The 23,069-nt window shown below is 43.4% G+C and overlaps 1 protein-coding gene across 7 annotated transcripts in view; it reads right to left on the minus strand.

Annotated features, from left to right (window-relative positions):
- Nucleotides 1-23,069, minus strand: part of SEMA3A (semaphorin 3A) — a 332,084-nt gene that overhangs the window by 87,014 nt on the left and 222,001 nt on the right. For all 7 annotated transcript variants that reach the window (XM_053257035.1, XM_053257036.1, XM_053257037.1 and 4 more), the window contains one exon: nt 18,783-18,902. In XM_053257035.1, coding sequence (XP_053113010.1) covers nt 18,783-18,902 — 120 coding nt within the window. The remainder of the gene's footprint in view (nt 1-18,782; nt 18,903-23,069) is intronic.

Raw genomic sequence — 23,069 nt, forward strand, 5'->3', positions numbered from 1 at the left:
TTTCGAGGGGACTACAACATGTAAAATATAACCATGAAGAAATTATTATTAAAAGAACTATTAAAAGGTAGATAAAAACAATCTGCAATTATGATCTTATAAAAATGGAATAAGATAAACTTAAAATGGAAAGAAACTAACAAGTTAAAATAGTATAGCAAAGATATTTAAATTAACTGAACCAAGGTTATGATAAATAGCTTCTTGCAAACATAACTAACAAATTCAAACAAAGATATTTAAACAGATTATAATAAACAGCTTCTCACATACAAACTGGCAGGTTTAAATAATATAACAAAAGTAATCAAATTGACTAAAATAAAATGACTAAACACAACACATGCAGTGACTAGCCCATATAGGAATACCAAATGACACCTTGATCAAATAGATTGATATTGAAAAGAATAAAAACGAAAATACAAGAACTACAAAAGAGTATAACATGAAAAGTAGTTCACAGTCGTTTACATGGCACAATACTTGACTTCTGAACAGCTTAGCTATTCAGTAGAGAAGAAGTACTCATATTATATAAGGAGGCTGTTCTCATGAGCAGCAGTGGGAGGCAAGTGGCTACCACCCTTCAAAATGAGGTTAAGCGAGTAAGTGTTCTCTGAACCTCATTTGTTTGGTCTGCCAGCCCTAGCTGCTTGCAGCCAGGGCTGGGAGACTGAGGGGTCCCCAGACAGCATAATGGGAATCCCCATGCAAGTGCGTGGTGTATTACGGGACTTTCGGATGGTGGGGCGACACTTCTCATCCCCTGTCCCTCCGTGCTTCTGGCAGCTGCTGGCAATCATCTTCCCGCCCAGGAAGAAAAGAGGGATCGTCTGGGGGGAGGTAAGTGCTAGTAGCTTTCCTCCCGGCTTTCCCTCAAGCCCTTTCTCACCGATAGTGAGAAAGGGCTCAAGGTAAGGAGACCACAAGTGTATGGACTAATTAGTTTAACAGCAAACCATGAGTGAAACACAATGAAACTAACAGGTTAACAAGGTACAAACTCTTTATTACTAAAACAGAATGAACTATCTATGGAAAAACCAATTAAAAATGTGAACACAACAAAAATACTTTGCTGACCATACAGAAATTATAGTACTGTAAAATCAAGATCCTTATTGAGGCCCCTAGCGTCTAAGCTGTAATCTTAGTATAACAAGATCTTATAACAACAACCTCTTTTAACAAGAAGATCTTATCAGGGCATGAGGGTATATGTTGTAAAGCCCAACATGAAGAATCTGATAAAGTATGTTTCTGTTGTAAGCAATGTTTGATCAATGGTGCTTTGATATTTTTATATTTGATTTCACATAAATGTTCACCTCTTCTCTTTTTTAGAATTCTAGTTGTTTTGCCCACATACAGTAATTGATGGGGGCACTGAACAACATGAACTACAGAGGCAGAATTACATGTGGTAAAATGATATACAGTGTAGGGATGTACATGAATCCACTGTTTTTGTTTTATTTGTACCTGAATCGAATCACCCCTGATTTGTTTTGGGTCAGAATATGCCCCCCCAATCACCCCAGATTCAATTTGTACCCGAATTTTCCAAATCCAAATCCAAATCAATTCGGGGCCAAAAAGGGTTTCCAGGGGCCAGAGGCTTAACTATAGGGGGGGCAGGGGGGGCACGTGCCCCGGGCGCCATCTTTTCTGGTCACGTGGGGGGCGCCGCCATGACCAATTTTTTTTTAATTTTAAATTTTTTTTTGTTAATACAAATGTTTCCTGCTCAGTGCAGCAGTGCTGCAGCAGTCAAGGGAGCGCGTCGGTGCCCCCTTCCCCACGAGCAGTCCCTTCCGCGCCGCCTGCGCCCCCCCCATTGCTTTGCTGGCGCCTGGCGACCAGTCAGTGGCCTGGCTTGGCGGCGGTGGCGGCGGCGGGCGCTTGTGAGGAAAAACCTAAGGGGGGGCGTGGGGGGGCGCCATTTCAGTGCTTGCCCCGGGCGCCGTTTTCCCTAGTTACGCCTCTGCCAGGGGCAAAAGAGTGGGGTGGTTGGTAGTGCCCAATGAGTGCAAGGCAGTTACCACCCAGATTTCAAAGAAATTGGGCAAAGGGGTGATTTTAATTTTTTTTAAAGTTGGCGCATCATTAAACTTTTCCCCACAGGGAATGGGAATTTCAGCAGCCTTATAACTCCAGCCTTATAACTCCGCTTGGGCCACCCTGGTGCCCCCCATTTCTCTGGTAGAAATCCACTCTCATTTCCTGCCAGAGAATCTAAGAACACTTCAGACATTGAAAACAACAAAACCCAGTGCCCTATGGGCTTGTGGGTTTGGGGTTGTTTGGCACCTTTTAAGCACTACACCACAACCCACTCTGGATCCCCCTGGTGCCCCCAAGTGGAGTTATGGGGCTGCTAAAAGCCCCATTATTCCTATGGGGGGGAAGCGTAAAGATGCGCAAATTTCAGAAGAAAAAAATAAAAACCACCTCTTTCACCAATTTATTTGAAATCTATGTAGTAGCAGGCACCCATTGGGGCACTATCACCTGACACACTCTTCTGTCTCTGAAACCCCTTTTCTGCCCCAAATCTGCCACAAAGACATGCCAACTTAATTGTTTTTTTGTTTAAAATCACTCCTTTGTCCAATTTCTTTGAAATGTGAATGGTAGCTTCCTTCCACCCATTGGGCACTACCACCCACCACAACCTGCTCTGGGCCACCCTGGTGCCTCCCACGTGGAGTTATATAACTAAGGCTGCTGGAATTCCCCATTATTCCCTATGGGACAAAGCTTAAAGACGTGTGGACATCAAACTTCATTTTTTAAAAATCACTCCCTTGCCCAATTTCTTTGAAATTTGGGTGGCAGCTTCCACCCATTGGGCACTACCACCCAACCCACTTTGGCCACAAAATGGAGGTTCAAATCTCTGAATTTTTCGGGTACATATCTGGGGTGATATGTTTTGTACCCAAATCTCGGCAATTGAGCACAGGGGTGATTTGTTCTGTCTACAAATCACCTGAATCAGCTAAATTTGGGTACAAATCATTTTGTACCAAACTGATTTGCACATCCCTAATACAGTGTATGTATTTTGGTCAACAGGATTGGTAAATTCATTACGTTTAGAAGTGCAGTGGCAATATACACAATTTCCACAAGTGAGCTGTCCTTGGGGGGAGACTAGATCCAAATATCGGTATGGACTGTTTTTTTTGAAGGGAGACTTTGGACAAGTCAATTAGAAATGTTTCTCATACCAGTAAAGAAATGATAGGTTTATACTGACAGCCAGAAATATCAGAGACCAAAAACCAATATTTAAAATATGGTAAATTATATCTGACATTTCTTTGGTGACAGCTATCAAAGCTGAGCACAGTATTGCAGTCTGTGGGTTTTTTTATACAGAGAGATGTGTATCTGTGGATCAGATTTTCTGACCAACACATCTAAAAAATGAACCTGGGGAAAATCAGCCTGTAGAACAAACTGGATACTGGTATGTCTATGATTAGTCCATGCTTGAAGTTCATGAAGTTGTTGCAGACTGCCCTTCCAAATAAAGCAATTGTCATTGATGAAGCGGCACCAGAATACAGTAAGACCAGATAAAGGATTATTGATATGATAAATATACTCAAAAGTTCCCATAAATAAATGGGCTACCTCTGGGGCCATGGGAGAACCCATGGCAATATCTTTAATCTTCCAAAAAAAGAAAAACAGGAAAAAGCAACAGATTGATGCAATATTTTATTTAGGAAAAAGAAAAGAACAAATAGCTTTTTATAGCTACTGTCAGTTTTCTAATCTGAGAATAGTCTTACTTCTGTAAGTAAGCATTTAGACATGCTTATATTCTTCTGTGTAAAATATTATTTTGGTTGCTTCATGTAGAAACATTGTTGTCATACATTGGGTCAGTTCAGATGTCACCTGGAACCAAGATTAAATGTTGGCTTCGAATGCAAACTCTTAGGAGCACATGCTCCTCTACCTTCTGTGCAAGCCTTGGAAGTATTCTGTACACAAAGGGATAGGGAAGCCTGTAGTCCTGAGAAGCTAATAGCCCTGCTAACTTGGCAAAGAGGCACCTTTTAACATGGTGATTCTATTTATTTAGCAGGGGGAGAGTACATAGGAACATAGGAAACTGCCATTTACTGAGTCAGACCATTGGTCTATCTAGCTCAGTATTGTCTTCACAGACTGGCAGTGGCTTCTCCAAGGTTGCAGGCAGGAATCTCTCTCAGCCCTATCCTGGAGAAGCCAGAGAAGGAACTTGAAACCTTCTGCTCTTCCCAGAGCGGCTTCATCCCCTGAGGGGAATATCTTGCAGTGCTCACACATCAAGTCTCCCATTCAGATGCAACCAGGGCAGACTCTGCTTAGCTATGGGGACAAGTCATGCTTGCTACCACAAGACCAGCTCTCCTCTCTGGATAGGAACTGGCCCTATCCACCCCCAGCACAGTACCTCCAGTGACAGTTGCTGGTGTCTATCTTATAGATTGTGAGCCCTTTTTAGATTGTGAGCCCTTTGGGGACAGGGATGCATCTTATTTATTTATTATTTTTCTGTGTAAACTGCCCTGAGCCATTTTTGGAAGGGCGGTATAGAAATCTAATAAATAATAAATATAACAACAATAGGGGTGTGCACAGAACCGCGGAGCTGTGGTCTGGCACTGGGGTGGGGGGTTCGAAAAGAGTACGGGGGGGGGGCTTTACTCACCCCCTCAAGAATGGCACCGTATTTCATTGAGTAAGCGGGTGGCATACCTCCCTGCCGCCCGCTTCATTCCCGCAAACAGCAAGTGCTGCCTTTGTAAAGAAGCAGATGAAACCGTGGACCACCTAATCAGCTGTTGTAAAAAGATCGCACAGACTGACTACAAACAAAGGCATGGCAAGGTAGCAGGGATGATACACTGGAACATCTGCAAAAAATACAAGCTACCTGTAGCCAAAAATTGGTGGGACCATAAAATTGAAAAAGTGGTAGAAAATGAAGATGGAAAAATACTATGGGACTTCTGACTACAAACAGACAAACATCTGCCACACAATACACCAGATATAACTGTAATTGAGAAGAAAGAAAAACAAGTCAAAATAATCGACATAGCAATACCAGGTGATAGCAGAAAGGAAGAAAAAGAAATAGAAAAAATAACCAAATACAAAGATCTACAAATTGAAATTGAAAGGCTGTGGAAGAAGAAGACCAAAATAATCTCAGTAGTAATTGGTGCCCTAGGTACAATTCCAAAACACCTTGAAAAGCACCTCAACACCATAGGAGCTGCAGAAATCACCATCAGCCAATTACAAAAAGCAACTTTACTGGGCACAGCCTATATTTTGTGACAATATCTATAATAACAACAACAACAATACTGACAATAAAATTCAGCCATCCCAGGTCCTTGGGAAGGACTTGATGTCTGGATAAAACAAACCAGTCAATAACACCTGTCTGACTGTGTAAACAAGAAATAATAATAATAATAATAATAATAATAATAATAATAATAATAATAGGATTAATCTTGGTTTTTTGAGATATCTGAACCAACTGGTGAGTTATTTACATTGAAGCTACAGTTTCTATCATAAACCTGTCTTTTTGACATATGTGAAATTTCATATATGAACCAGCACCCAAACCTCTATGAGGTGGTTCAAGCAGCTTTTGTGTAGCCACTCTAATAACCAGCCTTTAATGAGTTGGTACAAAGTAAGAAAAAGATAGAATTGTGTAGTGTGGAGTGTAGGCTCACAATAGGAGTTACACAAAGGAGAATTACAGAACTGAATAAAATTGAAATATACGCCATCTTCTCACTACCCCATATTACCAGGCGCGTAACAATGATAGGGCAAGGGGAGACAGTTGTCTGGGGGCCCCACTGCCTGGAGGGGCACCCCAGAGGCACCTCATGTGACTCCCCATTGCCCCCTGCCCAGCCCCATAGCCTCTCAGCCACTTGCCCTCTTCGCCGTCTCTCCTGCTTGTTCTGCTGGCCGCAATCGAAGCAGCAGGCAAGCTGCAAAGAGCTCCTTTTCTCCCGCCTCTCAGCTGATCGGCGGGTGGGCGGGGCTTCCACGGAGGCCTCCGTGTAGGCCGCAGTGAAGCCTGAACTCGAGTAGGGCCCAAGCCAGCCAGGAAGGAGGAGGCAGCCAGAGTGTTCTCTGCAGCAGAAGACCCCTTGCTGCCCTGCTTAACCCAGACCAGCATTTGCCAGGTAGAGTGTGAACTCCTTTTTGTGGTTACCTTTCCCGCCCCCCCCCCCATATATAGGGGTCTGCTTGCCATAGGGCTTGGATATGGGGGGGGAGGGACAGAGAAGTCTCTGAATATTTATTTTGAAACAGCTTGGAAAATTTGCTGACTTTAAAAAAACTATCTAAAAAGTCCTATAAGTGGCTTGTTTCATGGCAGAAAATTGCAAAAACTTCTGGAACAGTATTTTATTAATTTTATTTATTCATTCATTCATTTATAAATGCACTTATGTTCAAGTTGTTTTGCAACCCAGAAGGTCTGAGTGAGAACTGTGAAGCATGTGTGGTGCTTTTATTTTCTTTTTCTTGTGTGTGAACTGCTCCCCAATAACTTGCAGGGACTTCAGGGTAAATCTGGCCAACATGTGAATGCAGCACCTCCATTCCAGAGGAGATGTGTCTTAAAGGGCTTTAAAAGCCTCCTGTGAAAAACCTCCTGCAACCAAACTTGACTGAATTTGTTCAGACTTCTGAGAAAACAAACATAGGTTCACCCTGCATGGTTGAAAGTCTCCTTTGCTAATCTGCAGCGAGGGGCCCATTTTAATAATTCATCTTTCTAGTGTGTTCTAGGCATTAAAAGTAATACAAATGTATAGTACTCAATGTATATCACTATATATTGTGACGTGTGCGTGTGTGTATTCAGTGAAATGTATTTGCAGGCAGCATACTTATTTTGGAATATCAGACTTAAATCCTTGGGGGCCTGGGGTGTGCGGAGGCCCTGGACTTTGGGGGGGGGCATTTTAAAATCTTGTCTCTGGGCCCACTCCAACCTTGCTACGCCCCTGCATATTACATACATTACTTGTGGAAGATATACTCTGCATATCATATTCCCTTCAACTTCCATATACACTGTCCTGTCCTGTGATGATGGGGAGAGGCTGGCTCTGTGGTGGGTTTGGGTCCCATGGGTGATGCTGCAGAAACTCCTGACTCTGTTGGGGTCAACAACCCAGAAGTATGTGGAATTCAGGCCTGTGTCTGGTTCCATTTTATTAAGAAAGGAATTAATGCCTGGACTCAAAGTGAAGTGACACCCAGGTCTCATGAACTGCTCTGTGAAGGAAGAGGCGATCCAGCATTGTATTGTGAAATGGGTAATCAAAGAAGCACAAAAGCCAGGCCAGAACAATCCAAATGTTAAAATCTAACCCATTGTCAGAAAATGTCTGGAAGAAGTGAGAAGCTGAGCTCTCACGGCCTCCTGAAAGGTCTATGTTAATCTTTGTCAATGATTGCTCTGCTATGCCCAAAGGGGATACTCAGTTGCGGTCTATAGAAAGCCCACTCTAGGAAAACACCTGTAGATTTAATCCTTGTACTGACACCTTTTTAACACCTCATGGGAACAGGCTAGCAAATCTGGGACAAGGGAAGATGCCCATTTGTAACTCAGAGGTGCATATTTGCTTTGGGCAATGTCCTGTCTCCCTCCCCCCCCACACACGCATTTTCTAAGCTTACAGTTTACAGAAGATGGAAGATGAGATCTCCCTGGACTGGGCTAATATCCTGACTAATCAAAAGACAATATCCAGAAGGTAACAGAAAGTTGTCACCTTTTGGGGACCCAGGAAGGATGAGGATATTTTGAATAGACTCTGTGAGGATCAAAGGAAGATACAACTATAAAGAATGAGGCTTACTGGACAGAGAGGAGCAGTCTTTTGCCTACAAGCAAGACTTGCTCATGAGTAATCCAAGGGTTTGCTGCCCAAGCCGCAGGGCAAGAGGCAGGAACTCTTTCCAGGGAGAAGGGACCTGTTTGTGACTTCTGCTATGCAGCAAGAAGTAAAGACTCCCCAGCCATGATACTCCCAAGCAATCTTGCCTAACAAGCATACTTGCTCAAGAGCCATCCCAGAGTTTGCTGCTAAGCCACGGGGCAACAAGCAGGAACTCTGTCCATGGACAGGAACTGTCTGTGACTTCTACTGCGCAGTGAGGTATCAAGACTTCCCCAGCCATAGTGCTCTCTCACTCTTAGCCTCGCTCTGAGCAAACTGCCGGCTTGATCACCGCTCTCAAAGCTCCTGTCTCCAACCATAGCCTCTCTACTTCAGCTGAAGGCCCCACCGCTCTCAAGCCTCTGACCCTGGTAGTATGCTGCTCCACAAGCCTTGGATCCCCCCATCCTTTCCCCTTCTTCTCCCCCCCTTTCCTCTACTAATTCCTGATCTCCCCAGCCCATGCCAGTCCTCAACCTTCCTTACCTCCCCTTTTCCCATCTATATCTGAATTCTATTACGCTCTAGGAAGATTTAACACACACACATGTGTTAGTTAGGAACACTGGGTGAATATTGTTGCTGGCTAGGGTTGAAATATTGTTATTATACTGATAGATTGTTCTGCTTTCTGCTCAGTTAGATTGATGTTGTTATTCTTTTATACTCAATAAAGCCCATTTAATAATTTAGGATTGCTTTGACCTCCTTTCTTCCTTGTGCCCAGATCCTACATGGTCACCAATATAAAAGAACTGGTCATTTGGTGACACTAATGCTAGCTCATAAGCAGATTTAGTATACAAATCAGGCCTGGTTCGCAACAACTCCACAGGGGTTTCCTCAGGGGGGCTACAGCACCACAGCTGAGCCTTACTTTTAGCCATGCTCTGGAACCACAAGGCTCAGCTGTGGTGCTGTAGCCCCCCTGAGGAAACCCCTGTGGAGTTGTTGCGAACCAGGCCTGATTCAGACCTTTGCCCCTTAGAGGATGCTGGTTGCTCTGTTCTTTTGCTACTCTATCTCTATATGTTATGGCTTGTATTCGTGTTTGTTTTATTGTGGTTTTATAGATTTTATTGTTGAATTTTAATCTTAGAAGCCATCTTGGGATACATTTTATAAAAGGTGGTATAGAGATCTAACTATACATATATAGTTGATCACAGTTCAATGCTGACTATTTGTCAGGTTGTGTGTGTCATGGCCCAGCCTGCTACCACTCCTCTCACCACATGGCCCATCACCACATGGTGACAGCCTGTCTCCACATGGATGCTGAAAGGACAGAACCAGTGCTGACCCTCTCCATGGATCCTGCCAGTTCATCTCCCCACCCTCCACTAAACTGGCAGGATCCATGGAGAGGGTCGGCACTGGTTCTGTCCTTTCAGCATCCATGTGGAGACAGGCTGTCACCATGTGGTGATGGGCCATGTGGTGAGAGGAGTGGTAGCAGGCTGGGCCATGACACACATAACCTGACAAATAGTCAGCATTGAACTGTGATCAACTATATATGTATAGTTAGATCTCTATACCACCTTTTATAAAATGTATCCCAAGATGGCTTCTAAGATTAAAATTCAACAATAAAATCTATAAAACCACAATAAAACAAACACGAATACAAGCCATAACATATAGAGACAGAGTAGCAAAAGAACAGAGCAACCAGCATCCTCTAAGGGGCAAAGGTCTGAATAAACATTATTGCTTCTTAACGGCAGCAAGGGAAGCCAGGAAATGGAGCATTCCAAAGCCTAAGGGCAATAACTGAAAGGGCTCTGACCTGTGTGCATAACAATGAAGCCTTTTTCAATGTCGGCACAAAGAGCAGAGCTCCAGAAATGACCTTGGGTGGGCAGAATGATTCAAGGAGGCAGCCCTTCAGGTATCCAGGCTCCAAACCATTAAGGGCTTTAAAGGTGATAACCAGCACCTTGAGAAATAAATCCAGAAAGAAATTGGCAGCCAGTGCAGCTCTTTCAAAACAGGTCCAACAGGCAGCTCCAGCTAAAACTCTAGTGGCTGTCCATTGTAAAACACATTGCAGTAATAAAGCTGTGACATGACTAAAGCATAGGTAACCATAGCTGGATCTGCCTTCTTAAGAAACAGGCACAATGTGCACTAGCCAAAGATGTGCAAAGACAATCTTGGCCACTGCCTCCACCTGAATATCCAAAAGTAGTACCCCCAAACAGTAATACGTACCATATTTGAATGGGTTTAAATTTCAAATCAAGTTTGAGGGCATATGATCTAGTCACCTTGTGGTGCTAAGCATGCTTATGGGTGACCACCTGGGTAACCCATGTAAGCTTGATATAAATTGATCTTAATGGTAGAAGAAAGGCAAGAAATATATGGAATAAATATATTTTCACATTGAAAGTTGCCCGTTCAACAAGTAAGAAAATTTTGGTCAAATACATAAACACTGTGCACAAAAATTATGTTTTTGAGCATCTGTATGAGTGGTGGCAATGGGGAATAGTTTTCCAGTCCTTGGATGATGGAATGGTGAATTTCCTCAGCTAGCCTGGAAGAATCAGGCTGACAAGTTCCTGGATTGCCCAGTTCTTACATTCATGACTGCAGAGAGCAGTGGCAAGGCCCAACAAGCCAGCTGGTTCCCCCCATGAATTGCAAGCACACCCTAGTGTCCAGAACGCTTTACAATGTGCTGGGTTTCCATGGCAGTCAGATTGACATGGAAAGTGTACTTGAGGGAAGAATTTTGAAACCACTATTATATGAGGGGTATGATCCAAAATTCTCATATGTTGGTATATTTAAAAAGTAGACCTTTAAAGTTTATAGTAGTTTTAGGGCACTACTTTATTTCCAGAGGGCTTCAAGTTCTATATGGGTAACCTTATTCCTTTCTCCATCTTCAGCCAGTTCCAATTTCCTTACCCTCTCAGATGTATCCTTAGTGCTAACTGGGGGAAATAGTTCTCACATTCTGTGCTGAGAGACTGCAAAGTGCATCCAAAAAGAGAGAGGAATGACACACTTTCGACAATGAGCCATGGGGAGAGCATGACTCTGCTCTCTTATTGCATAAATCCTCCTGACTCAGCTGTCAGTGTGTGGATCTACTGCACAAAAGCAGCTTTTACTTGCATGACTGAGCTCATCTTTACTCAGGCTAGCTTATCCTCAGGATTAAACAGTCAGAGAGGAAGATATCATTCTTGTAGATTCATCTTTAAAGGCCTGTGGTGGGGGGACCTCCTATTCTTTTGCACTGTAACGTTCTCTGAAGTCCAGCTATCGCAACTAAAATTAGAATAAGAAATAAAACTGAAGAGCAATTGTTTTTGATACATCTCTCAAAAATGACACACACAGACAAGTATGTTCTGGGTTGTTCTCATGATGCTAACATCAAGCAGAGCCATATGTCTGGCATAGGTTCATAATTATTATTTATATTATGTTAGCGCCTAGAGGGCCTCCAGTCAGTGAGCCATTATGTCTGGCACAGGGTGCCCGACTAATTAAAAGGCATTCCTGCTTCCTACCCACCCACCCCTCTTAATTTACACTGTGAGTCCAAAGCCATTCTGGAATTTCTGTGTAATAGTGGGCAACAACTGGTCTTCAAAGACTGAACTTTTTTACTTGCAATATTTGAAGCTGGAGCTTTTTCAAACCAAAAGGTTACATCATGTGCTGTTACCCAAAGATGCAATTTAAAGCAAATAAAAGCCACATGGTTGGGAAGCCAAATATCATTTGCAAAATATATAGAGAATTTAGGAATAGGGATGTCAAATCTACAAGTGACGGTAATATGGGAGGGGGGGCTTTGTGGAGATGGTGTGTTAGAAAGAGGAAATCTGCAGGAAAAACATAGTCAAGCAGACACCCAGGCAGCATAAAGGAGTTGGGTGAGCTAAGAGGAGCTGCAAGAAGAACTCCATGAAGAGAAAAGAAGTGTACCATCACTGTACTCCCCCAGGGTTAACTGCACACTACTGGGGTGTCTACCAACTGTCCCTGCACCTGGCTTAGTGGCATGCACATGGTCTCTGCACATGCATGCCAGCCATATGTGTGGTCTGACCAAACAAAAGGCTGGCACACGTGTGCAGAGGCCATGTGTGTGCTGGCGTTGGGCGCAGAGGCAGATGGGAGACACCCCACTAGGGTGCAGTTAACTCTGGGGGGAGCTCCAGGAGTTCGGCAATGGTGGCAGTTGGAGGAGGAACAGTTATGGACCTGATCTCCTCCTCTATAAAGGGGTTGGGGAAGCCCTCATTTTTAAAGGTAGGTGTCCTGCGATTTGACTTCCGAATTGCATTTTGGTACATCCCTAATATGTGGTGGAAGAGAAAAGAGTTCTCTCTATGACAGTATGTTATGGAAGCAAGAGGTTTGACATTCAAGTGGCCAGGGTTTGGTATTCAAGGACCCCAGGGTGGCTCCAGACCAACACATCTCTCCATGTCACTGTAGGTCTCTGGATCCAACTATGTAAGCCTATACCCAGCCCAACTACCTAAGCCACCATAGATGCTCCAGACTAAGCTGCACAAAACCTCATTTTGTGACTCAAAATTAAGCTCAACTGTATAGGCCCATTTTGCCCACCAGGCCAAACCACATATGGTCCTGAAATTCTGGTTGCACCAGGCCCCACTAAACATGTTAATCCTTCTAAACCTGGTAAAGGTTTACTCTAAGAGCCAGTTCTGATGAACATGGGATAATATTGGAGTTGCAACAGGAATGATGTCACTAAAGGCATATTCTTGTTATATTATCTCATCATGTGTGACCATTTTTATTGCAATAGTTTAAACAAGCACAAGTAGAGGGGCAATTCTGCAGCACATGGTCAATATTGGCACAATATAAGTGGAAAATCAGACATCACCAAGACCTGGCAATGGCTTAAGAATGGCAACTTGAAGAAAGAAACAGAGGGTTTAATACTGGCTGCACAGGAACAGGCACTAAGAATAAATGCAATAAGAGCAAAAGTCAAAAAGTCAACAACAAACAGCAAGTGCTGCCTTTGTAAAGAAGCAGATGAAACCGTGGACCACCTAATCAGCTGTTGTAAAAAGATCGCACAGACTGACTACAAAGGCATGACAAGGTAGCAGGGATGATACACTGGAACATCTGCAAAAAATACAAGCTACCTGTAGCCAAAAATTGGTGGGACCATAAAATCGAAAAAGTTGTAGAAAATGAAGATGTAAAAATATTATTGGACTTCCGACTACAAACAGACAAACATCTGCCACACAATACACCAGATATAACTGTAGTTGAGAAGAAAGAAAAACCTGTTAAAATAATCGACGTAGCAATACTAGATGATAGCAGAATAGAAGACAAAGAAATAGAAAAAAATCACAAAATACAAAGATCTACAAATTGAAATTGAAAGGCTGTGGCAGAAAAAGACCAAAATAATCCCAGTGGTAATTGGCACCTCAACACCATAGGGGCCACATAAATCATCATCAGCCAATTACAAAAAGCAGCTTTACTAGGAACAGTCTATATTCTGCGACGATATCTATAACGGCAACAACATTGACAATAAAATTCAGCCATCCTAGGTCCTTGGGAAGGACTCGATGTCTGGATAAAACAAACCAGTCAATAACACCTGTCTGACTGTGTAAATAAATAATAATAATAATTCAATTTCAATACCACCCTTCCAAAAAATGGCTCAGGGCGGTTTACACAGAGAAATAATAAATAAATAAGATGGAACCCTGTCCCCAAAGGGCTCACAAGCTAAAAAGAAACATCAGACAGATACCAGCAACAGTCACTGGAAGTACTGTGCTGGGGCTGGAGAGAGCCAGTTACTCTCCCCCAGCTAAATAAAGAGAATCACCACATTAAAAATGTGCCTCTTTGCCCACTTAGCAGGGGTATCAAAGAACATCAAGTTCAGGAGCAGAACGCAAATAGATATGCCCAAAAGGGAGCCCAGCACCCGGCTGGAAATAAATGGGGCAATCAAATGGCCAGTGTAGAGCCAGGGTCTTGGCCCCCTTTTTCTAAAAAATGTCAGCAAACTCCTGGAACTTTGCAGGCAAGTCGGGTTGCTCTTATGTAGCTGAAGTAGTCCCCAGATGGGTTTCACTCTGGTGGGCCTCTTCCTGTGTGTGGGTCTTCTTAGGGGTGATTGTTAAGTGGTTATCTGGGGCAAGGTGTGACAATGTGAGGAGTGGAACTGGATTACCCGCTGGCTCCTCAAAATGGATCGTGGGTGGTCAGTCAGTAATCTCTAGGACAACTGGAAAGTGAGGGGCCCAAACAAGATGGAAAATGAGCTCTTCCTGATGCCTTTAGGAGCCACAGATGACCAGTACAAGGATTTATGTTATCATTAGTCCAGAGGATAGGGGTGATCCATCAATTCCCTCCACAAGGACTGCACACATCTTGGTCTTGAAACTGCTTTGTGGACTCTAAGTCCATAAAAATAGAAGATGTTCCAGAATCAATCATGACTGACATGGAAATCAACTTCCCAGTAGGATGAGGAGTTTCAGACTGAGCATGAGATGTGGGTGTGTGGGCATTGGCTCTGACCATGATCATGGGGACATAGCAAAGCAACAGAAGTCCATCAAGCTCAGTATTGTCTACACAGACTGGCAACAGCTTCTCCAAGGTTTCAGGCAGGAGTGTCAGTGCTATCTTGGAAGGTTTCAAGTTCCCAGGGAGGGAACTTGAAACCTTCTGTACGCAAGCATGCAGATGCTCTTCCCAGAGTGGCCCCATCCTCTGAGGGAAATATCTTACAGTGCTCACACACGTATCATTCAAACACAAACCAGGACAGAACCTGCTTAGCAAAAGGGACAATTCATGCTTGCTACCACAAGACCAGCTCTCCGACCAATGCAGTTAGGGCTGCACATTTGTGGGGCTGATGTTTAACTGGGTAGTTCACAGCATAATGCCCAGCAGGGGTGTAACTATAATAGGGCAAGGGGAGACAGTTGTCTGGGGGCCCACTGCCATGGGCCCCCCCCCAGAGGCAAGTCACACGACTGACTCCCCCAGCCACGGACCTGCCCAGGCTTCCTTCAGTTGTATTCATCCTCCGAAATTGATGTGAGTGTTAAGACCTGGAGCTACTAGAACAGCATGTCTTTCTCTAGTACCATTAAAAGACTTGCATCATCCACAATTTACAAACCCTTTAAAAATAATTTAGAATGATGTTCTATTGTGGCACATAGGATATATATTATATATATTCTACTTCAGTGAGGGAGGGCCCATTTTAAAATCTTGTCTCTGGGCCCACTCCAACCTTGCTATGCCCCTGATGCCCAGGCCTGACCACAGAAAAGACAAAGCTTTTATTGCCATCACTCTTGTTTCTCAGTTTCCATGAGTCAGATCAAACATTTTCCAATCGCATGGGTGATACTCACACATTCACAGTTCTAGTTTCTTTAGTCCCTTCATTGTCTCTGAGGCAGATTCGGAGCTACTACCCATTAAAAAAACCAATGGAGAAATCCGGATTTTAGCATAGCTAGAATTAGGTGGCAGCAGCATGTACTCTCCCTGCCAAGCAAAACATAGCAGCAATGACAGGTGTTGCCCCTTTCCAGACAATGAAGTCACTTACTCTATCATATTTGTATCTCTATGCCCTCAACATTCCATAAGATCCTGCAAGCTCACAAGGCAGGGTTTATTCTTTGTTTTAAATATTCCTTTACACATGTATTTACTTGCAAAAATAAAATGTATTTACTGTTGCCTGCATTCAGCTCAGCCATTGTTGTTGCAGAACAGGTCTCTTCTGCTCTGACAGTGCTTGACACACTTTACTGATGGAGTGCTGTGCTCCAGGGCAACAAGAAAAGGGAAGGCAGGTGCACTCTTCCTATTCTCACTGCCCATCCCCAAATTATCTTTGGGGATTTGGACATCTAGGCATAGAGGACTGCCAGGTTGGGGGAGGACATTAGCCAGTGTAGTGGTTAGAGTGTTGAATTAGGACCGGGGAGATCTGAGTTCAAATCCCCATTCAGCCATGGAACTCACTGGGTGACTCTGGACCAGTCCCTTAACTCTCAGCCTAACCTACTTCACAGGATTGTTGTGAGGGAAAAAATAAAAACCATGTAAACTGCTCTGGGCTCTTTGGAGAATGAGCAGGATATAAATGTAAAGTCGTCGTCATCATCATCATCATATGGAATGATATGATAACTGGAATCCAAAATACTTGCACAATTTAAAGCTGGAACAGAGCAGTCCTGCTCTGTGACACCTTTGATGGTGTTTATACACATACAGTAGCATAGCAGTGCTCCGATTGCCCATGTTTCATTGCACTGAATGTGGGTCGATATCTTATATTTGGGTGAACCTTTTGGGGGGTGAATAATGAATTTGTTTGGGTGAACCTATATTGTGTCTCTCTTTTGGTTCACCTGTTCGGGTGAACAAGCAGCCACTTGATCACCTAAGATTGCTAATAGTAAATGATAGAAGAAGCCTGTTCTTCCTGCTACAGATAAGACTTCAACCTTTGTATATGGTTTAAAGCAGGGATGGTTAACTAATGGCTTGTGAGTTGAATCCAGTCTCCAAAGGAACTTTTACTTGACTTATGGAAACCCTATCAAATTTTAATCATGGTTTTTCAAAAAAAATCTGACAATATCTCTCATTAAAAAAGAAAAAGAAAAAAATGTTTTCAGATAAATTGTTTCAGGAATAATAGCAATATTCCTTACTTCTATATTTTGTCTCTCCTTTGGTATTTGTATTAGGGATGTGCAAACTGATTCGGGTACAAATTGATTTGTACCCGAATCTAGCTGATTCGGGTGATTTGGAGACAAAACAATCACCCCTGTGGTCCTTTGGCTAGATTCGGGTACAAATCGAATCACACCTGATTCGATTCGAATCAATTCGAGTTTCTGATCCCTCCTATTAATTTCCCCAGATTCCCAGCTTTCATTTTTTAAAAACGCTAAGCTCTAGCCCTCATAGAAGTGGAGTTATGGAGCAAAATGTGTGGTCACTATTTTTCAAGTGTTTGGATTCTTTGGTGTATAATAATCCTTATGAGGATTCATTACACACCTTCATTTCTTCTATTCATTTTGACTGTCTTTTCGACAGTGCTAACTGTCAACTGCCATGTGCCAACTACACCCCACTCCCACCCGCAAGGCAGTGGGGTACTACTCAGTTTAAGTTAAGTGCCTAATGTGTAGAGGCTACCACCCAAATTGCAGAGGAATGGGGCAAAGGGCTGATTTTTGGTGAATTGTTGAAGTTTTAGTGTCTTTGGGGCAGATTGGGGGCATAAAGTGGGATCTGGGGTGGAAGAGTGGGGTGGGGTGATAGTACCTAATGGGCTACCACCCAAATTGCAGGGGGGATTGGGCAAAAATGTAGCTACCACCCAAATTGCAGGGGGATTGGGCAAAGGGCTGATTTTTGGTGAATTGTTGAAGTTCACACGTCTTTAAGGTTTTCCCCCATAAGGTATAATGGAGATGTATCGCTTCACATCGAGGGGAAAGGTGTGGCCTAGAATGGTGTGGGGTTGGTGGTAGTGCCCAAGGGGGGCAAGGAAGCTACCAGAATTTTTTTCAAAGGATTTGGGCAGAGGGCTGATTTTTGGTGATTTGAAGTTTACGCATCTTTGTTTTTCTCCATAGGGAATGATGTAAGTTTCAGCAGCCCCATAACTGCACTTGTGGTGCACTGGGGTGGCCCAAAGCGAGTGGCAGTGTAGTGAACAGAGGGCCAGCCACCCGCATGGGTTTCAAATCCATGTCGTACAGGGTTCTGTTGTTTCTGAGGTGTTCTGAGTGTAGATTCTCTGCTAGTAAATGAGATTTTCAATACAAGCCATGAATCCACTCTCATTTGCTGTCAGAGAATCCACACTCAGAACACCTCAGAAACAACAGAACCCTGTATCTGGCACCCTCTGTTCACTACACCGCCACTCACTCTGGGACACCCCAGCACCCCCAAGTGCAGTTATGGGGCTGCTGAAACCTACATGATTCCCTATGGAGAAAAACCTTAAAGATGCATAAACTTCAACAATTCATCAAAAATCAGCCTTTTGTCCAATCCCTCTGCAATTTGGGTGGTAGCCTCCACCCATTAGGCACTACCACCCCACCCCACTCTTTTGGCCCTGGGACCCTTAAAAAAAAAATCCGAATCTATTCGGATTCGGATTAATTTGGATCCAAATCGAATCTGGGGTGATTCAGATGGGTCAGATTTGGACCCAAAAACAAATCAGGGGTTTCTCAATTCAGATCCGAATTGATATACCAAAAATCTGAATTGCACACCCCTAATTTGTATATAATTGGTACAAATATATATTTGAAAGTAATGCTTTGCCTGCATCCATGTACTCCACAGCTGTAAAGCTCTTATGGCTGGATGTGCCAATTTTATTATGGAGCCTGGATCTGTAACATGAGGATGAGAAGTTTGTGCAACAAAATATACTTATGGATACTAGACTACTATCCATAGAATAGAATGATTCCACAAGAATAAAGAAATTGGCTATCACTATTTTTAAGCAAAACTGTGCTTTATAAATAAAGATATAATTAAAAACAAAATGTAAAAAACCACCCTAATTATACCTCTTGATCTGGGGTAATAATGTACACCAAGGTGCTAGTGGTTGAGGATGAGGTATATATTACCAATAGTGCCGAAAGGAAAATAACTCAATCAGCTCTTTAAAAAAAAAAAATATGCCTGACTTACCATTAAGCCAACGGGAGTCATGCTGCTCTGTCCTGATTGGGTGATGGTGACCCAGTGTACGGAAAATGGCAAAATCTCTGCCCATGAAGTCTGCTGCAGTTCCAGAATACAGTTCACCATCTGCAATACCGTAACAATTGGTTATGAAGGAATAAAAAGAACTTGGAATGCCACTGCATAGGTATGCTTCCTATTTAACATTATTTGCAATGACTAAACTCTATTGTACACTTATATGTAATCTGAGAAACTTGCACATTTATATCTTTAGTTCCAGAGGCAGTCTGTGTGCAGAGTGAATTACATTGTGAAGAGAAACCATTGGAGATAAGTGATGTATTTTTAACATCTGTTTGTATCACATAGGAGACAGTGGCGGTGGTGCACTCCCTACCCTGGTGGTGGTGGCAGCCTCTCCCCCAGTGATAGCCAGGGTTGTAACTACTATTAGGCAAGGGGAGGCAGCTGCCTGGGGGCCCCCACACCTCGAGGGCCCCCCCAGAGGCAAGTCACATGGCTATATATTGTGAAGTATGTGTGTGTATCAGCGAGGGGCCCATTTTAAAATTTTGTCTCTGGGACCACTCCAGCCTTGTTACGCCCCTGGTGATCACATTTTCCTATCTGCACCAGTGGGAAAGGGCAAGAAGCTGCAGTGGGCTGCAAGAACATGCCACTGGGGATGGGCAGTGCATGTGGGAAGAAGGAGAAAGGTAGCAGAGCAAGGCATCCCCTGGAATGGCCGGTCAGTGGATGAGGGAAGGCAAGTGAGGCAGCCCCAGAGAGGAGTGAGGCAACCCCAGAGGCAAGAAGGCACAGGTGCTTGGGACCCGTGTGTTATATTATAGCTCTGCCACAATAGGAGATCTAGATGGTCAATGTAATTTATAAAATAGTGTTAGTTCCCCAGAAGTAAACGGAACTATGGTGGCTTGTGATAAAATGACCAGCATGCTAAGCCATATCCTTGCAAAGACTATACCATACACCAGTTTTTGTGCCTTCTCCACCCATAAGGTAGAGAACCCAGAATGTCAGGGTAAACAGCATGGAGAGCATAAATATTCCTTTACACATGTATTTACTTGCAAAAATAAAATGTATTTACTGTTGCCTGCATTCAGCTCAGCCAATGTTGTTGCAGAACAGGTCTCATCTGCTCTGACACTGCTTGACACACTTTACTGATGGAGTGCTGTGCTCCAGGGCAACAAGAAAAGGGAAGGCAGGTGCACTCTTCCTATTCCCACTGCCCATCCCCAAATTATCTTTGGGGATTTGGACATCTGGCATAGAGGACTGCCAGGTTGGGGGAGGACATTAGCCAGTGTAGTGTAGTGGTTAGAGTGTTGAATTAGGACCAGGGAGACCTGAGTTCAAATCCCCATTCAGCCATGAAACTCACTGGGTGACTCTGGACCAGTCCCTTAACTCTCAGCCTAACCTACTTCACAGGATTGTTGTGAGGATAAAAATAATAACCATGTACATTGCTCTGAGCTCTTTGGGGAACGAACGGGATATAAATGTCAAATCATCATCATCATCATCATCATCATCATCAGAATCCAAAATAATCCAAATTATTTTGAGATATTGAATTGTCTCTGAGCCAATACAAGTGGAGCATGGGAGGGTTCACCCATTCCTACACGTCACAACACATCTCCACTTACTGTGAGAACTATTACTCCCATTAGAAGGCACATTATATAGCCTATAGATCTATAGAGCCAAAGGATATTTCTTTTTCAGAATATAAATCATGGAAAGAACTGAATTGCCATTCAAGTCCAGTTATTCTATTTGTCATGGTCATAGGGAATGTCCTAAAGAGAATTTATTACTACTCTGTTGGAAACAAGCTTATTAGTTTCAAGGCATGCTCATATTTTCCATGCTGATTTTAGAAGACATTTCCATAGCAGGACAGCCATGTCTGATAATTTCTGTTGGATAAGTTGTGCTGACTTCTCTTGAAAGGCTGAAAGCATAACATTTTCAACTGAACCTGCAAGGACTATGTGTCATGAAAGTCAGAAAGAGAAAAAATGTGATAGCAGAAATATATGGAATGGGGAAAAGATTAAAAGCAACTAGACCTCTTGTGCCCAGCAGGAGGTATTCTCAAAATCAAGTGAATGAGAACAGCACACTAATTACCTGTTTATCATTTTTCTATCTCATCTGCCACTTGCTATTTTTAAAAGGAGAGACAATCACTTAATTATAGTCCTTATTATGTACTATGCTTGGAGAAAATGCCTTTGATGCCTCTGTTAGCCTTTACTTAACTTTACCCCCATTTGCTTGTCAGCCTCTCTCAAGAGACTTGGGATAAATCAATATAAATCAAGAGAAATATAAGAAGCCTGTTTTTATTTCATAGTTGTCAAAAGAGGAGAAAAGGTCATCTGAAGAAGAAGAAAAGATCCCAGAAGCCCAGCTGAGCAATATATACATAAAGTATATAAATGATACATATATATTGCATTATGTGATACATAAGAACACACACACACACACACACACACACACACACACACACACACTTTAACAGCATGTTAAAACAGATTTATGGAGCATTGCTTTATACCAGCAAAACACCAATCATCCTGAGGACAAGTGTATATTGCAATTAACCCAGGGGTTCCTTGCATATAGGGAGATATTTGTGTTCCTCCTCTTTCCACAAGATTACTATCATTGAATGGACAATGATGAAACAACAACAACAAATATTTATATACTGCTTTTCAACAAAAGTTTCCAAAGTGGTTTAAATAGAGAAGTAATAAATAAATAAGATGGATCCCTGTCCCCAAAGGGTTCACAATCTAAAAAGAAACATAAGACAGACACCAGCAATAGTAACTGAAAGTACTGTGCTGGGGGTGGATAGGGCCAGTTACTCTCCCCATACTAAATAAAGAGAATCACCATGTTTAAAAGGTGCCTCTTTGCCCAGGGGTCAGCTTTTACCACACAGTGTCTCCTAAGTGTCTCCTAAGTACAACACTCTGGCTGACTGTGACACCTGAAATTGTGTCCCTGAGGGTCAGTCAGCCCCCAGGGATATATTTCTGGAAGTCACAGTTGGCTACAGAGGGAAGGGAAGATAGAAAAAAATTGGCCCTCTCCTGTAGTGTGCGCTGCATGTTCATGGCATGTATTCTGCATTAGTCTGGATGTTGGCCTTAATTTCCCCCTCACTGGAGTGACTAGACTGGCAACTACTCAGGTAGACAGACAGACAGACAGATAGATATTACTGAGAGAGGGGGCTGAATTTGCAATACTTCAGTCTACCAGCTCCCTGCTTGAATAAGGTCATGTGTGCACCATGAGCACAAACTTCCTTCCCTGCTCTTGGTGCACCAGGGTGCTATTCCCACATGTGGGAGTGTGGTTCATCTTATAAATAGCCGCTACATGATCTACACAATGAAGCTATACACACGGGCATGCAAAGCTGGGCTAAGGAGGCCCAGCTCGGTTTTGCATGGGTGCGTCTACCGCTGGGATCGGCCCAATCCTGGTGGTGCTGCAGCGGCAAACACACCTATGGAGCAACCCTCATAATGAGGTTAGGCGAGCGAGTGGTCTCCTAACTCTGTTTCTTTTATCGTCTGCCAGCCCTGGCGGCTTGCAGTCAGGGCTGGCCGACTGCTGAGCTCCTGGTTGGCTTCAGGGAGAGGGGATCCCCATAACGTACCACACACTCGCAAGGTGCATTATGGGAGCTTGGGGGTGAGGTGACACAGGGCGATGTGTCCAGCACCCTGACCCTCAGAGCAATCGGCAGCATCCAGTAATCACGGTCGGCATCGGGGAGGGGGGATTCCCATAATGCACCACACACTTATGCGGTGCATTATGGGTGTTCAGGGGGCAGGGTGATGCAGGGTGATGTGTCCAGCATCCCAACCCTCGGAGCTACCAGCAGCAGCTGGTAATTGTCTGGGTAGGCATTTGTCCACCCAAAGGAAAGTACTGGATCATCTGTGGGAAGGTAAGTTTTTTAAGGCTTCCTCCCCACTAGCCCTCTTGCCCTTTCTCATTGTTCGTGAGAAAGGGCTCCTTGAATACTATTTTCAATTAAAATTATTGAGATTAAGGAATGACACCCCAGTGCACCGGAAGTAGGGTGGAAGGAAGTACACATGTCCTTATCATGCAAGGAGGACTGGTCGCCAAAGGACCTTGGTCACTCTAGTAGGGTGTGACAGAATGCTAGAAACCAATTTTTATATACGTATATTTTTTGGATAACTGAAAACAGTGTTG

The sequence above is a fragment of the Hemicordylus capensis genome, chromosome 5 (assembly GCF_027244095.1).
Source record: "Hemicordylus capensis ecotype Gifberg chromosome 5, rHemCap1.1.pri, whole genome shotgun sequence".
Classification (NCBI taxonomy): domain Eukaryota; kingdom Metazoa; phylum Chordata; class Lepidosauria; order Squamata; family Cordylidae; genus Hemicordylus; species Hemicordylus capensis.